This window comes from Sander vitreus, chromosome 7 (genome assembly GCF_031162955.1).
Source record: "Sander vitreus isolate 19-12246 chromosome 7, sanVit1, whole genome shotgun sequence".
NCBI lineage: Eukaryota > Metazoa > Chordata > Actinopteri > Perciformes > Percidae > Sander > Sander vitreus.
This window is the reverse complement of record NC_135861.1, coordinates 31705199-31726703: the sequence shown is the minus strand read 5'-3', so window position 1 is coordinate 31726703 and position 21505 is coordinate 31705199. Positions and strand designations below refer to the sequence as shown.

The window sequence follows — 21505 nt, the reverse complement described above, 5'->3', positions numbered from 1 at the left end:
TACATTTTTACAGAGTGGTGTAGGGGGAACTGCCCTGCCCTCAAAACAGGAGTTGGTTGTTGACTTCTGCAAAGGTCCTTCCTTCGGCCCTACTCTGCTAGTCAACAACCAGCCAAGAGAAAGGGTCGAGTCATACATATATTGACAAATAATTGATCACAAACTCACCTTACAACTAAAAACTGAAACGATATTTCTTTTTTAAGATTGACAGGTTTTTTTCTTGCAGTGTTATCTGGTCTGGTGTCAACATGCTGATTGGCCAGCCTTTAGCCTAACAGGACTACCATAATTAGGGTTCTCAAGCCTCACGCATTGAACGTGAGACACGCATTTCAAGCAGTACACACCACACCTTTTATTTCTCACACTGAGAAGTAGTGGTGTGCGATACTGCAATATTTTGGATTGATCCGATACCAAGTAAATACAGGGCCAATATCGCCGATACCAATACGATACCTACACTTTTTAGTAATTAAGGAGGATGAATTTTCATGACCTTTAGCCTAAGTGTTTTTGTGATTTTACATTTGGATTATAAGTTAAAACCAAGGACAGCATTTTCATATGCTTGTATAAATTTGTTGGGTTACCACTACATCTTATAGCCTTTTTACAAATTATACAGCTTGCAGTTGTTTCATTTTCGGCCTGAATCCACACAGCGCTCTTCCTCTCTGCCATTCTTCTGCTCCGTCTCTGTACTGCTTGTGTGTGTGTGCTGCTGGACGCTGCCGGGCCTGGATGCTTGCTTGCTTGCTTGTTTACCTGGCGCCGCTAAGTCACGTGACAGTACAACATCAAATCACAAGATGGGGGAGGAAGAGCAAGTGTGCCTCCTCCACGCTGTGACAGGACTTGACCACTTTAAAGCAGCGGCACTTACACAGACACAGACAGCCAGGTCGCTTCTTTGATGAAACCGCAGCGGTGCATACTGGAGAGAAACTGAAACTAAAGTATTGATCTTATTACAATGATCAAGATCAATACCAAAGTTGGTAACGATATTATTGATATTTGGATTGATCCGCCCACCACTACTGAGAAGGCAACGCCCACCAAGTTGTCCCACTAATGTTGTCCTGCTAACGTTGTCCCGCTAAGGTTGTACATTATGGACGAGGTGGAGACACACAGAGTGAAATTTCCTGCCACCAGCACGTATTGTTTGCCCCTGCCTCGGCCACCAGTAAGTTTGTTACCAGGCAACATAGACACGCAAACAAACGGAACAGTCTCAGCCACCGCACGTTTGTTACTAAGTAAGCAACATAGACGCGCGAACACACGGAGAAGGTCAGTTGGAAGAAAGCTTGTCTAAATTTTTTAATATTTACTCCAGAGAGGCCAGAACATTTTGTAATATAGCCAATTTGTGGCTAGAGTATTATCTGCTTTGCAACCACAAGCTTTGGCTCAGTTTGGCTGGCTTACGTTATCTGACACTTAGCGTTAAGGACTGAAGATGTATTTCTTCATTTTATTTCAAATTATACTGTATTAATAGTCTTTCTAGTTACATTAAGACTACATTTATTAAAGCAGAGTGCTCTGGATTGTATTTCAATAATGTTAATATCCTGTCAAAACATAGGCCTACATTAATCATTGCATTTGTCTGTTTCATAGATGTCAGGGAAAAAGCAAAAGAATATTTTTTCGTTCTGTGCACCAAAGGGTAAGCCCCCTAAAAAGGTTGCCAGATTAGAGGAGGAGACGGTGGAAGAGGTGGTGGCAGAGACGGTGGAGAAGACACCAAGGGAGACAGTAGGAGGGACAGTGAAAGAGAGCACACAGGAGACAGTGGAAGAGAGCATAGAGGAGACAGTGGAAGAGAGCATACAGGAGACAGTGGAAGAGCAGCCACTTATAGGTGTACTTTCAAACATTTGTGGTCAACCAAATGGCCATTTATCACTAAAGGCACTACCAGCTCCTATTACAGCTGCTCTGTTTGCAGACACGAGAATTATTGTGCCCATCAATGTGTGACTGATGCAAAGGGCATCATGCCAAAGAACAGGAACCTAAGTCAGCAAGTAGGATTGCAAGTTTTATGCTTCAGCTTCTTTGGTGGCATAACAGAACAAGAGCCCAAGGTACATGGCATATGAAAACCAAAAGACTGGTGGTCATTTATCAGATTTACCAATTTCTGTTTGTGCTGGTTAATTATGTACAATGGGCCGTGTTGGGAGTAACGCATTACAAAAGTAACGCAATTACGGTTATGTATTCCTTTTTGCTGTAAGTAATATAACGCATTACTAATTACATTTTGGTAATATTATACATATATAATCTCTATAAATCTATAAAACGCATTTTAACGCAACATTAACACGCATTTAGTGGTGTTTTGTTTTTTTAAGAATTCACCAACACCGCAAAACATTTCTTCATAGGAAAAAAGCCATGAGTATTATTTCCTGTTGCTGTATTCGATGGTTGAGATGACTGCAGAGACAGATACATTTGCAAGATGGACATTATTTTCAGGAGTTATTATGCTGCATTGAAGCAAGCTGTCCCGTTACTGTTCCCGTGGTCAGAGCCAGTGTGTTCAAGCTGCTGACAGATATAAATATGTCGGGAATTAATGTTTAGGCTTGCCACACGTAAATATCATTGCATTTTATCAGCCGTGGAAAGTAACTATGCCGTACTTCAATACAACTGTAAGGTATTTTTAATTGAATATTTTCATCTTCTCCTACTTGCCTATTGTATGTTTTACTTCCCTGTTTTCATATCTTTGCTTACTTTGCATATTCATATTAATTATACAAAATATTATGAATAATCTATGATGTATTAAAGTGGATAAAGAGGAGACTTTATTGATCCGGTGGTGAAATTCACAAGCTACCTGCCAAGTCAAACTTCTGCTGTTATTTTGGTGAAAGTAACTCAAAAGTAATGTAAAAGTAGTGTAAAGCATTACAATTCAAAGACAGTAATATTGTAATGTAACTAATTACTCTCAAATGACAGTAACTAGTAATCTATAATGTATTACATTTTGGAAGTAACTTGCCCAACACTTCTAGCACTGCCACTGCGGCAAATATTGGGATGGCTCCTCCCCTAACGCATATAATCTCACTCCAAACTTTTGATAAAACTTGACCATAATCCAGTGCCATTATTCCATGGGATCTAGTGTCATACCTGCAGACATTTGTAGGTGACATCACACACACTACACCAACCTTTTCCTTAGTATGATGCAGTTAGAGCCTCTTACAAACTCATAATCAGTCAGATTAGTGTAACTCATCAGCAAAGTTTGTCATAGTGTGAGGGCATGCTGTACAGCATCTGGACCTTTGCTGTGTGGCTGATGCTGTGTCAGTGTCTGTCTTCTCTCCAAGTCCTGCTACACCTTTACTGTTTAGCTCTGCTGGAACAGCTGGGTTGGGGTTTACCTACTGCGGGGAAGTCACTAAAGAACAGGTGCCTCAGGTTGATGCCGGTGGTGGTGTGTGGAGGCGCAGCAAGGCCCTGGGTCACGTCAGCTCGCAGGTGAGTCTCAGCAGCAACAACATGGAGGTTAATGTGAGGGGGCACTGATTGGCTGCTGCGTCAATGGCTGCACACAAACAAGACAGCATGCATTACAGAGCACTGCTACAGATTAAAACAATTACAATAATAATTGTGTATATGTGTGTGTGTGTGTGTGTGTGTGTGCATCAAAGCCTGATATATCTTAAGGACCATCCACCCCAAAAACGATAACTATAAATATATAGTTTTCAAAATCCTTCTAACTTAAGTGGATGGTGGGGTCCACACCACAACTATAACGACAACCGCAGCGGTAAACAATATCGTTGGGATCATTTTCAGAGCGATTTGTTGAACAATAGAAACACTGTCAGCCAATCACAATTTATCTCAACTCACAACATTACATGGCAGAGAGAGACACTGCAGAGAGATTTGTTCCACACAGGTGGTCAGTGGTGTGGCGGGACTTTCCACTCGATGGGGCTACAATCCTTTAGCTGTATTTTTGTATTTTTTGACATACCTTTGAAAGTATTTCTCATGTCACAGAAGCCACTGAGAGTGGATCTTGTGTTTTTGATGTTATTATCATACTATCATACACAGATCTGACGCAGCCTGCCCACTCTGTTCCCAGGTTCTCTGAGCTCTGTGTGCCACTGTAACCTGGAGAAGGCAGCGGTGTCCACCCCCAAGGACCCCCGGTAGACTTTTATGGTTCATAAAATGTACCTGAATTCAAGAATATGTAGGATATTAACACAGACATTCCTGTAATCGTACGTGGCAATGTCTGCTGTAGTGTGTATTATGTATTATTATCAGCTGGAGCGTGCAGTGCGTGCTTGACGCCCGTTTACATAGCGTTTTTATTTAGCAGTGTGGATGCTCACATCGTTTTAGTTATGATTATAGTTATTGTTCTTCGTGTGGATTGCCCTTTATTCCTCCATGCCATAAAGCTCCATTGTTGTCAAAAACTATGTGTTTTAGGTAATTCCTGAACCTTTTTTTCTAAAATAAAGAAAATGCATATTCATTGTTTCCCACAGGTTAAGAATTTACTTGTAGTGGTAGGTGGTGCAAGATGTGACGGTGCAGCGTGATGGCTGGGTTCAGTAATAAACTACAAACAAAGAATTTTTTATTGAAAACAATGACTACATAACATTAACAGATCATTTAGAAATAACTATTTACATATTAAACAAACTAGATGAAAAGATGATACAGATACAGATGGAGTGTAGCTATGATGTGCTTCGTCATTAAATCTGGTTGGTTTGTCAAATACATTTAATGGTTCGGCAGATAAAATACCTAATTACCCTGAACCCAAATGCTATACGGGAACCATCACCTTATGGTGGTGGAGAGGTTTGTGTCCCTATGAACCTGAGGGCTGTGTTGTCTGGTGCTTCTGGTAGGGTCTCCCATTGCAAAATGGTCTCAGTTGAGGGGCCAGATGAAGAATGGTTCAAAAACCCTATGAGTGACCGAGAAAGAGATAGAGTGACCCTGCCCGGAGGAAGCCTGGGGCCCCGTCTGGAGTTGGGCCCAGATGGAGGGCTCGTCAGCAAGCGCCTGGTGGCCGGGTCTGCTACGTGGCACCTCTCTCTCTCCATCCCATGGGCCCACCACCTGTGGGAGGAACCGCTGGGGTCGGGTGCGCTGCCACACAGGTGGCGATGACGGTCCGGGGCCTCGACGGACCAGACCCAGGCAGCAAAGGCTGGCTCTGGGGACGTGGAACTTCACCTCTCTGTGGGGGAAGGAGCCGGAACTTGTGCGGGAGGTGGAGCGTTACCAGTTAGATCTGGTGGGGCTTACCTCTATGCACAGTCTCGGTTCTGGAACCATACTCCTGGATAGGGGTTGGACTCTTTTCTTCTCCGGAGTTACCCAGGGTGTGAGGAGCCGGGCGGGTGTGGGGATACTCACAAGTCCCCGGCTGAGCGCAGCTACGTTGGAGTTTACCCCGGTGGACGAGAGGGTCACCTCCCTACGCCTGTGGGTTGTGGGGGGGAAAACTCTGACTATTGTTTGTGCATATGCACCAAACAAAAGCTCTGAGTATTTGGCCTTCTTGGAGACTTTTAATGGAGTCCTGTATCGGGCTCCAGTGGGGGACCCCATAGTTCTACTGGGTTTTCATTGTTGAAGCTGCGACGGGGAGCTGTGGTCTTAGGGTCTTAGGTGCCTCAAGGGGCGGTAACCCACAAACACTGTGATGGATACCGGTGGTCAGGGAAGCTGTCCGACTTAAGGAGTCTTTCCGGGATATGTTATCCCAGAGGACTCCGGAGGCAGTTGCAGGGTACCGAAGGGCTAGAAGGACTGCTGCCTCTGCCGTGAAAGAGGCAAAGCAGCGGGTGTGGGAGAAGTTCGCCCATGATTCAAAATCTTTACATCCACACGTCCCTTGAATGAAGCTGAATCATACAGCCTAGGACTCGCCCATTTAGAGGTTGGATCTTTTTTTTGCGTAAAATAGCGATAAATGCAATTTTTATGCTACTTTTGCGAACTCCTCCTAGGCAGTCTGATCTGCACGAAACTTTGCATGTAGAATCTGTGGACCCTCATGACAAAAATATATCATAAGAACTTAATAATCTAAAAATGTGTGAGTTATAGAGGAACAACTTCCTGTACGTGGCAGTCAAAACAGGAAGTTTTGGGTATCTTGGTAACAGTTATTCTGATTGACAGAAAATTCAACACAGTTGTTCCCCATGGGTCAGTGAGGCTCTGTGCCAAATTTTGCGCCAATCAGCCATTAGATGGCGTGGTTTTATTTTTCTTTTAATTTTGGCAAAATCGCGATATATGCAAAACCTCTTTCCAACTCCTCCTACAGCGTGAATCCGATCTGCATGAAACTTTGCATGTAGAATCCAGTCTACAGTATCCTGGCAACAGTTACTCTGAATTAGACGAAACTTGGCACAGTTGTTCCTGATGCTCCACTGAGCATCAGTGTGCAAAATTGGAAGTAAATCACCCAGGCATCCCGCCAGTACCCCCGACATGCTGAGAGGGGCGAGGGCCTATTCCTGGTTGCTTGAAGTTTTCATTTTGTTAGGTATAGATCGGTGTTCCGATCCTAATAAACATGCTGCTACATGTAACTGTACTATAGATGTGTCCTTGTTGCACTTATTGAGATCTCATCTGAACAGATTTTTGTCATTCATTACAATTAATGGGTACAGGCACGGTGATGGAGCTCGGGATAGCTCCAATAACTCCATTATAAAGATCAGCTCGAGCGGAGCAGACTGCCGTGGGGAGGGTAAACAACCAGACTCTGATAAATGACGTGGGTTATTCAAATTGGAAGCATGCAAATGAACGTATCAGAGAACAAGAAAGCTGTGATATGCACAGGAAAGCCATGATTGCGTACATAAATCATACATCTGAAGCGGGACAGTGGACACAAAATTAAAGAAACAATAAGGATTGGGAATATTGGGGAGGGTTACTTTGGCTGAGTATCTGGCTCAGTGGGGACTTGCTTTTAGTGGTGAAAGCCACAGTTCTGGAGACAGCAACAATGGCAACTATTATGGTAGCATGGAATTGATCAGTTAGTTGGAACCTTTTTTTAAAGTCCATATTGATAAATATGGAAATGCAGGCAGAGGAACCCCATTCTACCTCTCCCTGAATGTGTGTGAGGAATTCAGACAGCTGATGTGACAGAAGGTGCTGGATGAAGTCATCAGCAGAGTGAAACTTGCAAGATATTTCTCAGTCAATGTGGACTTCACGCCAGACATCACACATGTGGACCAGCTGATTTTCATCCTGCAGTACGTATAACCAGAGGGCTGTATAGAGGAGCATTTTGTTAAATTCCCCCCAATTCAAGGGGAGAAGCACTGTTTAATTCAGTTATTAGTGTTTTAGGAGAGATTGGTATTGCCATTAATAACTGTAGAGGACAGTTTTATGACAATGCCAGCAACATGCCGGGTACCTACAAAGGTGTGCAGGCAACGCATCTAAAAGATCAACCCACTGGCTGAGTGGGTACCCTGTGCAATGCACATATTATATTTTCAGTTTTTACTGTACTATATTAAGTATAATACAGTAATATCAGTCTTACAGTAGAGAAAAAAAAAATTCAACAGCTTTTTTGTTAACCTGGCTAGGGTTAGCAAGAGGCATAAAAGTTTATTCACATGTATTTTCTGAAATCATGCAATGACCTGCGTTGTCACTTTGTCCAAGTGGTCGATGTAATTGTTGCAGGCCTCTCTGGTGAGTTTTGTGGTCCAAAATGTCTCAATTGCAGTTATGAGTTAAGATTTCCTACAAATTAGGCGACCTGCAGTATTGAATGGAAAAGTCAAACAGTAGTTCAGTTTTATACATTAACATTCTAAATGTGTTGTAGTTTGTTTCCTGTGCCACGTTTCAGAAAAGGAGGTTTAACAAACTCAATCGAAACAGTCACTGAAATGCTGTTAAAACACATGCAGACTATACGTAGCCTATTTTCATTTCTTTAAACTAACTTTCAAACTAATGTTACATTTTCAAGCTGCACCACAATCCTGCTCACTCAGAAATATTAACATATAATCTCCCAATATTATAGGAATTATGTTCCAGCAGTGCGACCAATCACATCATGTGTGCAGATTGCAGTCTTATAAACACTGTAAACAAGTCACTAAACTTCGGTGTCTCTTCGACCGCATTTCAGCTAACACTAATTAGCATTTGACAGACAAATGCATGATTACCTTACAGGTTAATTTACCTTACAGGTTAATCTAACGGGCAGAAATAACAGCAACATTGATCCATCATAAAACGGAGAGAAAACAGACGGAATGGGTTATGTCCGTACGTTTTTAAAATCATCAAAAGCACACAGATCTAGCTAACGTGTTAGGTGAAATAAGGTCAGACTGAGAAACACTGGAGTTTAACGTGTACACTCAATGACAGAATTAGTTGATACCTATTTTTTTTATTTTTTTTTTATTAACGTTAGTTGTAACGTTAGCCCTTTTGCTAAATGAGAGCAACACCAATGCACAATTAATCTCTTACCGTTCATCCTGTTCCACAGCTGAATGAATAAGATGAATATTAGCTCCACCATAAGAAAGTGAGTGAGTTTCTTCCACACTTTGTTAGTTTATAGTCTTATTCTTTCTTCGTCCTGTGGAGTCAGCAAGCAGAAATACGAACAGCGCCACTCTGCCATTGTAACCCATTCTTTGGTCAGAGGGTGTATTGTTCATAAATCCTAAAATCCTGTCAACAGGATTCAAGCATTCTGCTACCACCTACCATCTACAGTCACCAAGTGCATTATACTTAATACCCCGCTTACCGTTTCCAGGGTTAGGGGTTAGCTCATTGGTACTCTGGTGCGGACCAAACAACCAAACTCTGGTCTGCTTGAAAACGGGGGTCTTGGTTCCCTTCCATGTGAACTACAGTTCGGTTCACTTTAGGTGAGAATGCGATCGGACCCATTATTTGTTTACAATGTTTGGTGCATTTGACAAAGTGCAATGTAAAAGCTAACCGAACCAAATGAAAAATGCAACAATGGTTGCAACTTCACCCCCGAATTGACCCACCGAATCTACCAAACTAGGTAGGTATGAAAGTGCCCTTATATTCAAGGCGCTGTATTAACAAACTTTAACATTAACATTTTTCAAGTTTCGCCAATTGATAATGGGCCATTGTAAACATTTCGGAAAGACAAAGTAAGAAATTTACATTGTGTGGTCTACACATGATAGTGAGCAACAAAATACATGTCTCGTGCCACCCTCTATACAGTCATAACTCATGAACTGTTTGACGTATAATTCTGTGGAAGGTATCATTGCACCTCCTTTTTGATTGTTCATGGTTCATTGTTCATGGTTTGCCCCGCCCCCTCATTTTTATTTTACGAAAATGTTTAAGACTTTAGGATGCACAATTACAACATTTTGCAGCCATGTTCATTTAAATTGATAACACAGTTGGGCATAGGTATGGCACATCAGCTCTATAGTGATTACTCCTTTGAATGCACTTTTTTTTTTAAACCTGTGAGCATTGTGTTTATTATCCAGCATGAAGGCCTTAATTTAGACATAGTTGCTCCTATATTCACAAAATTTGCTACCCACATTTCTCTCATCATTTCCGACATATTTCCAATTTTCCAATGATAAGTCAGCCATTTTCAATTTTGTGCGTTTTTCCTGTATTCTATTCATAGTTTTTTAAAGTCCTCCTAGATGATCTTATCGTATTTGTGTCATATTTGGTTGGTATAATCCCCTGACTAATGTGACCCTAAATTGTAGAGGAATAGATGATAGCTCCAACTATAAGTTCATTTTATAATCAAGAAGTGTTGGAAGGCTCAGCTAGTTGGACTCAGAAGCCCGGATTTCTGTGGTCACTTTGTGTTTATATGAATGGTTCATTACATTAACAGGATGTAATCACTATAACAGTAGTCCTTGAAATGAATATGACAGAGAAAGACCTACCAATAAAATGTCTTTTCCTCAGTCTTGGGTTGTCTGTAAAAACACACCAAATAAAAAAAAATCATTACTGTGAGCTCACTAAACTAATGATAAATTATTAGAACAAATTCCCTCATAAACAGACTCACCAAACACGATGAGGCGGGTGTGGGTATCTGTGGACCCAAGAGGATTCTGGGCCGTGCAGCGGAACATTGAGCCATTGAGCTCAGCAGGAACTCTCTCCATGATGAGTTCCCTTCCGTTATGTTCCTCTCTGCCATCTAGCAGAGGCCCGCCGACCTTGGTCCAGGTGAATATGGGCTCAGGGAAGACCTCGCTCTGTGGACACACGCACACACACACAGACACTTGTGTGTGAGCAGAGATCTGAAGAGACACTGGAAAATGTGCAAGAGAAAGGGGATGACAAGCAGCAAAGGGCTTCTGTTGAACCAGGGCCACTGACAAAGACTGAGCCTACATGGGGCCGGACTCTACTAGGTGAGCTAAAGGCAGCCCCAATCTGAGCCATGTTCTTAACCTGTAACACTGCACTGAGGCACCTCAATGAGCAGCACTGGAACAATCACATCTGTTGAGAAACATTAAGATTTCATATAAAAAAGCTTTCATAATAAACGCTTTAGTACTATGGCACACCCTTTTTAGTTTGAAGAACTGACGGATGGGTGGAGATCATCTTAAAGTCCCCCACCACTCAATAACTCATAAATGTGTTTGGATGTCATTAGGGCACTCTGTTTAACTGTTTGTCGATTTATCTGTGTTAATTGTTCTGTTAACTTCTGTTTTTTCTACGTCCTTCTGTTAAGCAACATGGAAATGGACTACTCGTGTGCCGTGGTGATTTTATTCATCCTATACACTGTCATAAGTGAGAATTTTGATTTAACCTGGAACAACGAAGGAAGTGAATATTGTGTACAAACCTCGTCAATCATCGAATATTCGAGATAAAGCTGTGCCTGTTGAAACCATGTGTCAGTCCCTCATTTGACAAGGCCAAGGCAAAAAAAAGAAGGAAAAGAGGGAAGGAGTCCGTAACGGACTGAGAAGGCGAGGAAGCAGACACCTGCTTCCCATCATAACTGTCAAACATCAGATCATTAAATAATGAACTGGATGGGGTCACAACACACATCTGTTGTGATGAGGATTTTTGGAGAAGTAACTTGATCTGCTTTACGGAGACATGGCTTCATGAGAACAGCGCAAGTATCGACATAGCGAGATATACGTATAGTCATAAGAGAAAATCCACCGGAGGAGGACTCTGTATGTTCATTGACAACACTTGGGCCAAAGTGTTCAAGAGAGTGTGCACTAAAGACTACAATATGCTTTTGTGATTGGTTTAAAGACATGCCAATAAACCAGAGCACGTTCCTCTCCCATCCCGGAATGTTGGACTAACTAGACCCTCCTTCGTAGCACTGTGAGGAGGTCTGGCAAAGCGAGACTAGGTGTTTAGTAATAAACCATGGCTCTCAAAAGATCTTAAATGTGTTTAAATGAGAAAAGGGCATTTTTAGAGAAGCACATTTAGTAGTTCAGCAAAAAACCCTATAGTGTATTGAGAAATCTGTTCTTGCCCCATTATTGCCCTTACCAGAAACGTCACTAGGATTGAAAGATCTCTAAATGTTTTAACTTTTTTAACGTTTTAACTTTTCTGAGCGCACCTCTCTCTCTCTCTCCGCACCGAGCTCCACCAGATCTTTTAAGAACGATGACGCCGTTATCAACCGATTGGTCACTAGGCGGTGCTTTTACACCGGTTGATCGCTAATCTCCAACATAACCTGCTCCCGACCAGGTTAGGTGTTCAGCATAAGTTACCACGGCGTTTGAACCCGGTAACAACTGATCCACCGTCGTGATACAGAAAAGCCTGGGTTGAACCTGAAGTTACCTCCTTAACGCCAAATCTTGCTTCGTAGTACAGGCCTCTGGAGAAGTTTCAGAGAAGAACTTTCAGACTGCCGTGGACAATCCTATGATAATGGCAGCAAAATGATGGGGAATAGACAAGGTGTTCAAGCAAGAATATTGCAACTGAATGAGAAGGCACTGTGTCCCCCATGCAACAGTCACACTTTTAATCTGGATCGAGAGATGTACAATCTTTTTAGCTCCTCTATTCAACGAAATTATATATTTATAATGGATATATTTAAGAAATGGATTATAGTAAATTATATGTAAATGATGCTCATAATTTTATCTGGTCGCAGCAATGTGGGGCCAACCCTATAAATGCAAAAGTCTGTCCCTGACTTACTGAGTGATGAAGTTAAACCATTGGTCAGAGTGAGTGTTGTAGTTTCTTTCAAAATGATATTCAACAGTGTTTCAGCTGGTAATGTTTTGCCATGTATTTACCTCAACTGCAGATTGAAGAAGGCTTATATTAGAGACATGCATTTTATTACTAATCCACTCTGTTTGATAAGTATATTCTTTATTTGGTCATATTTTAGCATGAAGCTTCCTTCTTTTCTGATCTGCTGTCACAGTCTGTCTCTCATTCCTTCCTCGCCAGTCACATTCCCAATTCAACAGGTCCCTTCATTGCTATTTTCCTTTCCCCATCCTGACTGCTTCCCCCCATCTACACACCTTTTCCCACTTCCCTCATCTGCTCTGCATTTACCTGGCTTTCCCCGCCCACCTTCTCACCTGCATCTCATTCCCTCATCAGCCCCTCAATGGCCCACTTTCATTGTGCCCTTCGCAGATCTTCATAGTGGTCATGTGCTTTGCACGTTTGCTTTTAAGCCACTAGCACCTGAACCTGCCTGTAAGCCCATCTATACCCATTAACAATAAACCAATGAAAAAAACACAAGACTACTGTCTGGAACGGAGCAACTGAATTCAGAAACCTGTAGTACACTTTGTAAAAAAGGGTGCGAAAAGAGCCTTTTTTTACTCTGTCCATATCTTTTATCCTGGAAAGTCCCCTGATGTAATTGTATGACTTCACAGAGCCACTGTGTTGAAAAACTCACTGCAGAAGATCCCAGCTGGAAGCCCTGGACAGTGATCCGCACTGTGTCTCCCACAGTGGCCTTACTGGGGCTCATGGACAGCTTGGGTCCTCTGGGAGCAGCTGATAGAAAAATAAAATGGCACGTTGGATTGCTGTTGTACAGTAACACAACACTTATATTAACTTTAACAAAACCAAATAATAGGTAACATGTACTATTATTACAGACTACAAACAAGTTGAAGTGAAGTGGTACAAACTGTGCTGAAGGCTCAGGATGACCCACTTACTATTCATTGTTCTCAGTTTAGTTTAAATTAATGAATTAGGTGGCTTGCCCCTGTTAATTCTTCGTAGCCCTGAATTTGTCCCCCAAAAATGTATATAAATATATTTCATAATATTTTACATAATCTTGGATTTCAACAACAGATTATAATTTCATCACAGTCCAGCTCTCTGCTCTGCGCTCTGTGGGTGGGGAATGTGACGGTGAGACAGTACTGGTGAAATATTGAGCTTTGAGACTTTGATTTAACATTTGAGTTGGTTAGTTATTTTACAAGTTGACAGGTGTTTATGGAATAGTTAGGGCTCACTGCGAGCACAAATACCACTGCTGGTTTGAATGTTTATGTAAATATGGATCTATAATTAACGTTTGATATTAAGTTAAATTAAATGTGAGGTATCGGTATACAATCTGGCTCCAACACATTTCAGAAAAGGTATAAAAAAATGATTTGATTGTTCATCTATTCACATCGATGCTTCTCCTCTGCACTCATATAAAACATGACCTATATGGTCTGAGTAACTGGATTCAGAGAGAATTCTGTGTGCATGTCAGCTCAGAGCTCAGCTCTGTGTGTTGGTGCATGACTCACCCAGTGTGACCTCGGCCTGCATGGGCATGGACAGAGCTGGATGGTTGACCTCACAGCTGAACAGAGCCTCATTGTCCAGCTGGGGGTTGAGGCTCCAGGTCAGCATGGCTCTCACCTCCATGGTGCCGTCACGTGCTGCCTGCTGCCGCTGCTGGAAGTAGTAGAGCGGATCGCTGCTCTGGACCCAGCGGGGAAACTCCCGGCTCACCACCGTCTCAGGAATCACCTCGGTGGTTGGCTCGGAGTCTGACTTGGACCCATGTTCTCTCCCCTTTTCTAGGCCATCTGGGCCGTCTTGGCCCAGCCGAGCAAGCTTCCCCTCTTGTTCCAGCAGGGACTTCTGGAGTTTGGTGTCATCAAGGTCTCGACTGGTGAGAGCCCGGGAGCTCCAGAGCCCCGCTTGGCTCCTGTCAAAGCTTTTTTCTAGACCTCGACCCTTGCTTTGGTCTTCCACTGAGGACAACTGGGCAGTTGGCACCACATCAATAAGCTCACCATCTCGCTTGAAGTAAACCTTAAAAGCCAGGACAAAGGCAGGTCAGATCAACTGGAACACAGAACCTCCATTTAAAAAGACAGTTTGCTGTCAATTGCATAAGGGGCAGGACAAGTCAAATGCTTTGACACAATAATATTTGGTTAAAGGAGATCCTAAGTAGTCAAGAATGGTATTCAACAGGAACATGTGATTGTTAATCAAGTGCAGGCAACACTCCAATACTGGTGGGACGTGTGAACATTTAAACAAGTTGAGCTCGAGGCCTGCACACATGCGTATTGGGGTGTCACTGTTCCTCCTGACAATTTCTGTCAATCCTGGCTCAGGCAATGTGAGAAGGAGGGAGTCCACACAAGGGCTTTTATTTATTTATTACTAGGGATGGATATGGATAGGGTTTAATCGATACTGCTTAATTAACGGTTCTGTTTCTTACTGATACATTTATTGGTTCTTTTTTTATTATTTTGTGAGAAAATTAAGAAAAGAGTAAACATTGTTTTATTATTCATGTTAACAAATAGTGTTTGAGCAGCAACAGCAGCAATGTTTAAATAACTAGACTATACTATTTCAAACAACAAATGTAAAATAAATGCACAGTGGTGGAGGAAGTACTGAATCTCAGTAGTTAAGTAAAAGTACAAATAACCAGAGACATATTTACTTTAGTAAAAGTACCACAATTACAACCCTACTTAAGTAAAAGTAAAAAGTACCTGATTTTAAATGTACTTTAAGTATTAAAAGTAAAAGTACTTGCATAATGATTTATTTTCTTAATCTTATTTGCATATTACAATTTTAAATGGTAATATGCAAAAAGAGTTAGTTAGTTCGTTAGTTTGCACCTTGGTCAGTGAGGGCACTGTGTCTAGCAACCCGTTATTTACAAAGGGGTGGTTCAGTTATTTTGATGCTGAGCTTTGACAGTATCCATACTGTCCACTACCACAAACATGGCCTGGCTTTTAAAAAAAGTTCCTATCCTAACTAGCATAAAACGGAAATATGTTGTAGAATTGGAATGTGGTTGATTTTATTCATGGATGTATTTTAAGATGGTTTTAATTCCTATAACCATGGGAGCGTAAGCAAATAAAGTATGTGAAGCAGCGGGAATGGTGAGGTGGATGTGAAGAGGTCCAGCCAAATAAATAAGATATGAACGCGTCTTCGCAGCCTGGCGGAGGAGTAAACGACGAGAAACGAGAAACGAGAAATAGATGGCAACTATGATTTAAAAAAACGGGAATAATAAAAAACAAACCTTTTCATTTTCACTTTTACCGCAGGCTGTACTGAGGGTCAGCGGCGTTGTGCCCGGGCTCTGGAGCACCAGAGCCGGCTTGGAAGCCGATTAAGGAACGGCGGTGCCCCATATATATCTATGGCAACCAAACTTCACTGGTGAGACAAACGTGTGATGGCCAGGAAGACGTTTTAGCAGGGGGAAAAACTGATCAGAAAATGTAACGGAACGTTGTAGAAATGTAGTGGAGTAGAAAGTATAGATAGATAGAAGTAAAAGTCAAAAGTATGCACTATTGATTCTACTTAAGTAAAGTACAGATACGTGAAAAATGTACTTAAGTACAGTAACAAAGTATTATGTACTTTGTACATAATACAATCCCTTCTGGAATTCGCGATGTCACGATTGCAACAATTCAGGCGAATTCAACCAATCTCCGTGAATTCACTGTGACTCAAATTTGTCCAATCACCAAAACTTCACCGCAAATTTGACCAATAACCGGAGCTTCCCGCGATTTCTACCAATCACAGCAGTCCCCCATGCCAGACTTTTGCCTCGGTATCTGATGCTGAGAGCCACTGATAAAGAGGGAGCGAGAACAGGTTGACAGTACAAGTACAACGCCAAATTCATTTCCTTGTGTAGGGTATGGAGATGAGATGTGTGCATCTCACATTTACGAACAAAATGTACAGCAAAAGGCCGTACAAACCAATTCAGACTGTCCTGCCTACCTGTACACATTTTAACATCAAAGTACGCTGTTACGATTTGTCACACTGATGTCGCTAAAAGCTGCTGCTGTTTCAATCCTGTCTACTCTCTGCAGCGGGTAGGGCACACGACTGACTGACACACACACACAGTAATTTTTACACACGCTCGAGAAACTCGAGAAACCGGAGATGAGATGTGCATTGTTGTTGGCACCAACAGGCGACGGAGGCGGAGGAGATACCGGAAGAAAAAGTGAGGATGCCGGTCTGGAGTACTCGCAAGGCTAAAGAGGCAACCACACAAACCACCACTACCCAGCTTGTTACTCACAAATGCCAGATCCATCGTGAAGAAGTTAGATGAACTGAATCTCTGGATTTCTTCGGACAAACTCATCAGGGACTGTTGCATTCTGGTGATAACGGAGACATGGCTGCACTCATCAATCCCGGACGCAGCCATGGAGCTAACAGGCCGCACATTATTTCGCTGGGACAGAAATGCAGACTCCAGTAAGATGAAAGGAGGGGGGTTATGCATTTACGTCCACAATAGCTGGTGCCCTAACACACAAACCATTGTTACACACTGTTCCCCTGATTTGGAGTACCTGACAATTAAATGCAGGCCGTTTTATCTCCCGCGGGAGTCCTCTGTGGTGATGGTCACTGCCATTTACATACCACCAGATGCTAACGCTAACGCAGCTTTAGGCATTCTACATGGCTCTATTAGTGAACAACAGAATAAACACCTTGATGCTGCCCACATAATAACCGGGGATTTTAACCATGCAGATCTAAAACGGGTCCGCCCCAAGTTCACACAACACATTAAGTGCGCCACAAGGTGGAGTTAACATACTTGACAAAGCCTATTCTAACATCAAGAGAGGCTTCAGGTCAATACCATTACCACACTTAGGCCAGCCAGACCACCTATCCATACTACTTACCCCAGCATATACCCCCCTCAGAAGAAAAACTCAAGTCACCTCAAAGACTGTAAAGACGTGGCCTGAGGGAGCCTCATCACAGCTGCAGGACTGTGTGATTATTTCTTATTTGCTGTATTATTCAACAAAGACAAGCAATAAATCATTGTATTTCCATGGCAGACACCCTCATACATGTTTTTATTACCTCCCGTTTGGCCTACTGCATTGGAGTCCCGTCTGGGGTCCCCAGCAAAACCCTAGACAGGCTCCAGTATGTCCAAAACTCTGCCGCCAGGGTCCTCACCCACACCAAGACCTGGCAGCACACCCCAACCCTCATCCACCTTCACTGGCTCCCAACTAAAGATGCAGTAGCTACACTTATAAAACTAACTTCCTGTCATATGTGCTGAAACTGACCCTATGTTACAGTAGAACTACATTAGTCAGGTAATTTAAAAAAAAAAAAAAACACCCTCCCTGCAGATATCCGAAATGCTATATCCCTGGACATTTTTAAAAAAACTCCTGAAACACCACCTGTTCACCACAGCCTACAACCTCCCTTAGCTTAGCACTGTAATTATGTTAAGTGTCCTTAGGTTTCATGAAAGGTGCTATATAAATAAGTTATTATTATTGTATTGTTCTCAGTAGCTCACAGGTTTTTTGCTAGGAAAACCAGCATATCCACTTTTGCTGGTTTAGAGGACAAGCGAGTACAAGTCACTAAACTGATCACCAAACTCAGTGAACTGGGCATCAATACCTCCCTCTGTAACTGGATTCTGGACTTCCTAACCAACAGACCTCAGTCTGTTAGGTTAGATAATCACACCTCTTCAACATTCACCCTGAACACCGGCATACCGCAGGGATGTGTGCTGAGCCCTCTCCTTTACTCCCTCTTCACCTACGACTAAACTGTGGCTTTAACACCATTGTAAAGTTTGCAGACGACACTACGTGATTGGTGTCATCAGCAACAACGATGAGATGGCCTACAGGGAGGAGGTCCAGCACCTATCACCGTGGTGCACAGACAACAACCTGGCTCTCAACACCAAGAAGACCAAAGAGCTCATTGTGGACTTCAGGAAGTCTAAAGCTAGCGCACACACACACACACACCCATTCTCATCAACGGGACTGAGGTGGAGCGTGTCACCAGCTTCTAGTTTCTGGGTGTCCACATCTCTGAGAACCTCTCTTTAACCCTCAACACCTCTACCCTGATCAAGAAGGCTCACCAGCGTCTCTTCTTTCTGAGGAGACTCAAGAAGGTCCACTTGTCTCCTCAGATCCTGGTGAACTTCTACCGCTGCACCATCGACAGCATCCTTACCAACTGTGTCAGTTTGGTATGGCAACTGCTCTGGCCATGACCAGAAAGAACTGCAGAGGGTGGTGAAAACCCAACGATGCCCAACGCATTACCGGTTCCTCACTCCCCTCCATCGAGACCATCCAGGGCAAGCGTTGCTTGCGTAAGGCGTGCAGCATCATCAAAGACTGTTCTCACCCCAACCACAGCCTGTTCACCCCACTCCCCTCGGGGAGGCGTCTCAGGTCTCTCAGCACCCGTGCCAGCAGGTTCAGAGGAAGCTTCTTTCCTGTGGCTGTCACCCTACTGAACTATTGCTCTGACAATTTAACCTACTACACAATTTGCACTACCCTACCTCACCCATACTGTTTCGTTTATTATTTACAAATGTACATACTGTAATTACACCTATACATAGCCATATTCTACTGCTCTTCATACTATTCATCCTGCACATACACTTATTCTTACATTCTTACATTCAGAATATCCATATTTATTCTGATTTTCTTAGTATGTATTCTGTTAATACACTGCATATATCTATATTATTCTATATTATTACTCTTAACTCTACTAGTATAATGTCACTGCTACTACATTGCATATATCTGTACATACATTGTTCATATTACATAGCCATATTTATTATGCTCTTATAACACTCCAATATATTTCTTGTCCTGCCTATGCACCACCTGTCTATACTTGAATATCACATTGCACTTTTCTGCTTTTTTTTTTGCACTTCTGGTTTTCGTAAAAATGCAAACTGCATTTTGTTGTCTTTGTACTTGTACTCTGCACAATGACAATAAAGTTGAATCTAATCTAATCTATATTCCCTCCAGTGCTAAACAGACGCTCTGTGTAGCCGTGAACCCAGGCTTGGCAACCGCATCATGTCTTTGGTGATAAACTCAGTTACTGCTTGAGTAATTTCCTCGTTCCGTTTTGAAGTACGTTCATATGGAGTTAACGTTACACTTTCAAATATTTAGGCGTTTTGCTTACTTGACAAACTGGTGTTCGGCATTTTAGCCATGCAACTGTCACAGATGGCTTTGTGTTGTTTTAAGTGCTGATACAGGTTCGTTACCCCATGAGGTAGCAACGTTAGCAAGACAGGTTTTGCACAATACCTGAAGCTGCACTTAATCTTTTTTTAAACCAAAAATAGTCCCACACAAGTGACATACTGTTCCTATTTGGGACTAATGTTTCTGTCGAGACTGAGGCCATTGTACAACAGGTCAAGGTACGACGTAGCATTAGCGTGCTAAGTTGATGCTTTCTCTGCGGATTACAAACTGCTTTTCTCTCGCGAGTCACTTGGCCTTTGAGATTAGGAAATCGCGTTTTAACATATCGCGATATTATTGCAAATGCGATAAATCGTTCAGCCCTATTGTGTTACATTGGCTACTGCTGCCCTTCTCAACCGGTCCCAGCAATTGGCATCATTATTCATCTTTCCCTTGAACCTGGGGTCGATTGCTGTCGCCTCGTATAGGAAGGTCTGGGTGGTGACGCAGTTGATTAATTTCCATGAAGTTTACTGGGAATTTTGTTAAACTGCAATACAGTACAATGATATGTCTATATTATTAACCAAACCCAAATACACAGCAACAGTGTAAATAGCACCGCTCAGCTAACATAGCAGTGTAGCCTATATGATAAACACAATGAAAGCTAGTAAAAATAACCAGCAGTAATAAACATAAAACTAACTTAGCCAAGCACGAACTAATTAGCTTCTTAGCTATCTCAATAATCTTACAAAATTAAAATATGCAGTAACCTAATGTTACACGATGAGAAATACTTACAGACATTGCCTTAGCAAAAAGGGAGAAAGAAAAGCGATCGACTCAGAAACTGACGACTGGTAGAGCTCACGCATTCCTGTAGCTGATTACCGCATGGCAATTTTACTTCCTGTTTCCCAACATGCACTGGTACTATGTTACTATGGTTACAAAGATAAACAAACCACACTGAACTGTTGAAACAAAGTAGAACACATTTTCAAGCGGCATGACACTCCCCGCTTGGGGTCTTTAAAGAGCCCACATTTATTAAAAGAATCAGTCTTTGGAGCGAGAAGCAGAACCACTTCTGTAATGGGCCGAGAAAAAGTCTTTCTGGTTCCATCCTTGACGACTTCCACTTGAACCTTCCGGACCAATCCATCTTCTCCTGGAAAGGTTTTTGCGATGATGCCCTTAGGCCATTGATTTCTCTTTGCCTGATTGTCTTTCAGGAGAACTATATCTCCCTCTTGGAGGTTCGGCCTTTTTTCTTGCCACTTGTGCCGAAGCTGCAATGTTTTGAGGTATTCATGTTTCCACCTGTTCCAAAACATGTCTGCTAGGCCCTGAACCCGCTTCCACTCCTCTGTGACGAGATGCGCTTCCTCAAAGCTTCCTGACGGAGGAGGAGGTGCGGAGCCTGTCTTGAGAGTCAGGAGCATTGCTGGGGTGAGAATGAGAGGCGATTCCGGATCCGATGACACTGGGATGAGCGGTCTAGCATTCATGATTGCAGCTACCTCAGCCATGAGTGTGGTCAGAACCTCATGTGTCAGGTGAGACCTCCTCTCCTCAAGCAGCATGCAGTCCAAAATACGGCGGGCAATGCCAATCATTCGTTCCCACGCGCCACCCATATGAGACGCGTGGGGCGGGTTGAATACCCAGGTGCAGCTCTGTGTGTCCAGGTACCCTTCCACACTGTTTAAGCCTGGATTAGTCTTGTCCATCTCTAGTTCACAAGAGGCGCCGATGAAATTAGTTCCGCAGAGGCTGCTGGAAGATGGGATGTTGGATCCTGAGTT

At 42.6% G+C, this 21505-nt stretch overlaps 1 protein-coding gene across 1 annotated transcript in view; it reads right to left on the bottom strand.

The window, feature by feature from the left end:
• Positions 1–6933: 6933 nt before the first annotated feature.
• Positions 6934–21505, bottom strand: part of LOC144520399 (immunoglobulin superfamily member 21-like) — a 52902-nt gene continuing 38330 nt past the window's right edge. Inside the window, exons 6-10 of the mRNA XM_078254080.1 lie at positions 13929–14442; positions 13061–13161; positions 10175–10367; positions 10047–10079; positions 6934–6941 (exon numbers count right to left, since the gene is read on the bottom strand). Of these exons, the coding sequence (XP_078110206.1) occupies positions 6934–6941; positions 10047–10079; positions 10175–10367; positions 13061–13161; positions 13929–14442 (849 nt within the window). The remainder of the gene's footprint in view (positions 6942–10046; positions 10080–10174; positions 10368–13060; positions 13162–13928; positions 14443–21505) is intronic.